General features: G+C 59.4%; 1 protein-coding gene across 1 annotated transcript; it reads right to left on the bottom strand.

Annotated features, from left to right (window-relative positions):
* Positions 1 to 535: 535 nt before the first annotated feature.
* GSC (goosecoid homeobox) lies at positions 536 to 2,440 on the bottom strand (the record flags this gene model as incomplete). Its single annotated transcript, XM_082648993.1, has 3 exons — positions 536 to 1,053; positions 1,370 to 1,629; positions 2,086 to 2,440. The coding sequence occupies 3 exons, from the start codon at positions 2,438 to 2,440 to the stop codon at positions 898 to 900; spliced, it is 771 nt and encodes a 256-aa protein (XP_082505119.1). The 3' UTR covers positions 536 to 897.
* Positions 2,441 to 5,046: the final 2,606 nt, after the last annotated feature.

Here is a 5,046-nt window from a genome sequence, read left to right as displayed (position 1 = left end):
AGAAGCACGATGGGCCCCCCCGCACCGGCAGGCTCCTCACCGGGCTCTTGGGCGCACAGCAGGGCTGTGGGGCAGAAACTTTCACCGGGGAGGAGGTGAGCGGCGAGAGAGACCAGCAGAGATCCAGGAAAGCTTCTGGAGAGAGGGCATGCCTGCCTAATTCCACGCGGACCCGCCGCCTTAGGTCTGGGGATTTCGCGGGAGCAGGGCCGGGTGAGCAGCCTAAACGGATTCTGGAGACGCTCCCAGGATCCGTCCGCTCCAAGCAGATCCTGCTTATCCGCTATCCCATGGGCAGCAAGGAGGGAAAAGGTCCTGGCTCTCCCCACGGGCGAGGGGGAACAGCCTGCTCGCAGGGACAACGCTACCGCCCCCAGTGCCGGCAGTGCCACTCTCCACCCCTGCCCGGAAACCTACAGACGAAGTTTACACCAGGACGCCCGGTCCTGTGACCATTCGTACCCAGACCTTCTGTCTCTCTTTTTTCTTTTTTTCCTTTTTTGGGCAGGTCAGAGCTGCCCGGTTTTCCTTTTGAAGCTATAGACTAACTAGATTTCTTTTTTTTTTTTTTGTGGGCCTCAGATGGTGCTGGCGGTGGGGTACGAAATACAGAATGTGGCCCGTCTACATCGCCGTCACTTTATTGTATTGTCACCGTTAATTTAACTATAAATACTACGGTGGGGAGTGAGTCGCCGGCGGCCTCGGACTTCGGGGCAGCAAGCCCCGGCGCGGCCCGACCCCAGGCGCCCACCCTCCGGACGGTACACTATTTACAGGTCCTCGTTCCTCTTTCTCGACCCCCCTCCCGCAAGGCAGCGCGTGTGCAAGAAAGTAGCATCGTCTGGGTGTGCAAGTCCTTCGAGTTAGGCAAGGGCCACGGCCGGCCCGCGGCCGTCAGCTGTCCGAGTCCAAATCGCTTTTACCTTCCTCTTCCCTCTTCTCAGGCGACGCCTTCGACGACGTCTTGTTCCACTTCTCGGCGTTTTCCGACTCCTCCGACGAGGACCGCTTCTGCCGCCTCCATTTGGCGCGGCGGTTTTTAAACCAGACCTGTTGCGCAACGGAGGACAAAAAAACGGTTAGGATCAAAGGCGCGCCCCCGCCATGCCCGGGCACCCCCGGGACGACCCCGGCGTGGAGAGGGAACCCGGGGACCCCGCGCGCACGCCATCAAAATGAGACCCGCTCCCGCTTCCGTATTTTCATCCAACTTCCTGGGCCTAAAGCGCCCTCCAGTAGCCTCCAGGCCGCTGCTGGGATGTTTTTAAAGAGCAAGGAGACCCAAGAAGAGCTGAGCAAACCCGGCTGGAGCCTTATTTCGCTGGGAAGGGCCACGGAGCGCGCCCCGGCGGGGTCTCGCGCCTACCTCCACTTTCTCCTCGCGGAGGTGCACCTTCCGGGCCAACTGCTCGCGGGTACCCACGTCTGGGTACTTGGTCTCCTGGAAGAGGTTCTCCAGAGCTTCGAGCTGCTCGTCGGTGAAGATGGTGCGGTGCCGCCGCTTCCGCCGGCAATGCAGCTGGTTGAGGAGCTGCAGCTCGGTGCGCGACAGGGTGCCCACGTTCATGTAGGGCAGCATCTGGTGCGGCACAGGGGACACCAGCACCGAGCCGGGGCCCTCGTAGCCTGCGACAGAGTAAGGCGTACGGTCAGCCGCCTCCGTTGCCACCGCGCGCGCACACGCCCGCCCGACACCCACTCCGGATTTAAAATCGTCAGCAAGGGGGTGCTGGGAATTGGGGGTGCGCGGAAAACAGGGTGTGAGGAACCGGGGGACCGTGCGACCGCGTCCATCCGCACACGCCCAAAGCCGGTTAGGGAATCCTAAAAGGCTAAATTCTAAAAGTCTCCTCCACGCAGGCACTGTTACAGTCTCCGCTAACTCTCGCCTAAAGTTTGCAGCAAGTGTGCAAACGCCTGCGCCCGATCCACGAAAAGACGGGAGTCGGGTGGGGGCAGGTTTTCAAGAGGAGAAAAGTTTGTGCAAACTGAAAAAGGCGAGCGCTACCGCCCACCCACGTCCCAGGGGCTGAGGACCGCGGCCGGCCGCCGAGGCCGAGGCTGGCGCGAGCGCGACCCTACCTGGGGGCGTCGGGACACAGGAGCACTGCTGGGCACCCAGCGGCGGCACGGCCCCGCAGCAGGCCGGGCCCACGGGTGCCGCCTGCACGTGCAGCTGCCCGTAGAAGTAGTTGTTGTAGCCCAGGCGGGAGCCTCCGACCGCAGCCGGGAGGCCTGCGCCGCCGGGGGCCACGGGGCGCGGATAGAAGGCGCCATAGTCCGAGGAGGCGCCGCCGCCGGCGCCGTAAAGCGAGTCCCCGTGCAGGGCCGGGAAGACGACGGGAGCCGCGGCGCTGGGCGCCACCGGCAGCACCGAGTCCTTGCAGCGCGGCCGGGCGGCCAGGATGTTGTCGATGCTGAACATGCTGGCGGGCATCCCCAAGCCCCGCGCCGGGACCGGGGGTCGGCGGGGACGCGCCGAGGAAAAAGCCTCAAAGTGGGGGGGTCCACGCTCCTCCCGCGGCGGACCAAACCGAAAGAGAGCGCCGGCGAGCGCGCAGCCCCGCGCCCCTCCCCGCCCCCTGCGTCCGCTCTCCCTCCTCCCGCCCTCCCCTCGCTGCAGCGTTTGCCGAACTCAACTCGCGGGTAGGACGGAGTTTAGACCAGCTGAACCTCTTGTTGGTTTTATACTGAGTCGACGTCATCCTGGATTTAGTTCCTGGTAATATGCAGATGACAAACAGAACCAGATTTGGCCCTTTCTGTTCCTTTGGGTGGGGGGGCTTGAACAGAGGGGGAGGGGAAGAGGTGCCAAGGGGAGGGGGCTACGGGGGCCTGAAAATAGATTGTGGATTGCGAATTAATGAAATTAACCTAATCTTTTCCATTCAGCCGCCCCGCCGCGGGCCGGCGGAGCTGGGCGGGCGTCCTAATTGCCCCGGTTAATCTCATTAATTCCACCGTGAGGCCGCCGTTAACAACTCCCTCTGCCGACCTCTCCGCCCCCCACCTTTTTTCCTCAGATTGGGTCCTATTACTGGGTGCGATTTCCTCTCCATGAAACTCAAATTCATTGTGGCCAGTTTTACTTTGGGGCTACATTTTTCTTTTCCTTTCGGGATGTGTTTTGTTTTAGAAAATGTGAGGGGCTGCGGCCTCAATCAAGCGAGATTGAAATTCCGCTCTTCCTTCGGCCCCCATGCACTGGCCGCCTAATTTCACCTCTGTTTTTTATCTTGACATCCTCTCCCGAATGGAATTGGTTAACCCCCTAAAAAAACCCTTTTGTTTTTGCAAACGCCAAAATTTGTAATGACAAAACGACGAAAGAAGTGCATCGTGGTTCTTAATTGTGTGTATATATATGTGTGTATATATATACACACACACATATATATATATGTATATACACATATAGATAGATTTTTTTTTTTGCAGTCACTTTGGGTCTGAAAACTAGCATAGCAGTCCCTAGGCCCTTACACAGCGGAGACCAAATTCATCCACTAATTTAAAATTCTCCACCCAGAGTAGCAATCAGAAGCGATGCTTCCAACTGCCTCCTGCGTGGGTGTCAGTAGGTTTCGTGTTTGTTTGTTTTTTAATTTGTTTTTTTCGGAAGTAGGGTGTCTTCTCCCTTAACCGTTTTTGTTTTCAGTGCAAAATACAAAAAAATGGGACTTTAGGGATTCTCTGTCCCCTTTCCCAACAATTGAATCGCATTTTTCCCTTTCGACTTGCTGGTTCCCTGACTGGGACAGGCCCCCCTGGCAGGCCTAAGCTGGGATCCCTGGGCCCCGGTGGCCTGGCCGAAGTTCGGCTCTGCTCTCGGCAGGCGGCCACGGTGATTTGCCGGATCCTCGGTGCGTCACGGCCCGTCAGCCGGAGCTGCTGGAGGCGCGTCCGGTCCACGACTGAGCGCAGGCGGCCGAGCGCCCTGCGAGAAGGTAGGACACGCTGAGCGCGGAACGAAAGCAGCCCCCGAGGTCCTTCGAGCCCGGCGCAAGTCCCGGTCTTGCAGAGCTGTGCTTTCTCGGCCTTTCGCGCAGGCAACTCCGGCCACTCCAGGGTAAAGGGCAGTGCCGGGCCCAGGCGAGACTGCCTAGCGCCGGGGTACCGGGGCACCTCGGGTTTCCCGAAGGATGGCCGACTTTAACTCACGCCCATTTTTCGCTATTTCTTACTGGCTCATTAACCTGGGGCCCCAGCAAGAGTATCTGAAGTCGCCGCACTACGGCTAAGTATGTGGGCCGCCTCTTCCGTGGTTCTGGGGCAAAGGGGAAAGGGTACTTAATTGCTGGTTTCGGGTCAGAGGAGAGATTGCGCGGAGGCTTGGTCCTGCCCGCGCGTAGAACTCCGGAGGCGCGCAGCACTGATCGGCAGAAGCTAGGCGGTGGCGCTTCTCCTCCTGGGCCTCCCCGCGTGGACCTCGGCGCCCTCATGCCCACCCGCTCACCCGCTCGTGGCTTGAGAGCTTTGCTTCTATGAGTGCTGAGCAACTTAGAGGTGGTTGTAGGAGGAGATTAGGGTAGGACGCAGATGGGTCTCAATTTGGGGATGCGCTGGATTTTTTTTTTTTACAATAAACACCGCTCCCAGAGGAAGGAGTGTAACCCCCCCGCCCCCGCCCAGAGAGGTCAGATCTAGGGAAAGAAGTGTATCGCCTCTCCCTCTCCCACTAACCAGGGATGGAGGCTTCCCCCCCCCCCCCCCCCGTTCTTAAAGACTTAAAAATCACCAGGTAGGTTCTGGACACACACGTTCCCCGCCAACCTTTTCCGAGTTTAATTCTACAGGGCAAATGATGGAACACGACTAGAGGCTGCACCTTCAGCAGGGACTCCGGCTGCGTTTGTGTTCGTGGCTGGGCGCACGCGGCGGTGCGCGCGCGCGCGTGTGGCTCTTTCAAGACCTTTGATGAGTCAGGCATTGGCAGAAGTACAGTGGGAAAGCGGGGCGTATTCCTCGTGGGTTTCTGCAAGAGTGCTCGGAGCAGCACCACGCAAAGACTTCAGCTTCAGGTCTCAGAGTGCCTCCGAATTT

The sequence above is a fragment of the Grampus griseus genome (genome assembly GCF_964374135.1).
Source record: "Grampus griseus genome assembly, chromosome: 2".
NCBI lineage: Eukaryota > Metazoa > Chordata > Mammalia > Artiodactyla > Delphinidae > Grampus > Grampus griseus.
This window is presented reverse-complemented; position numbering and strand designations above follow the sequence as displayed.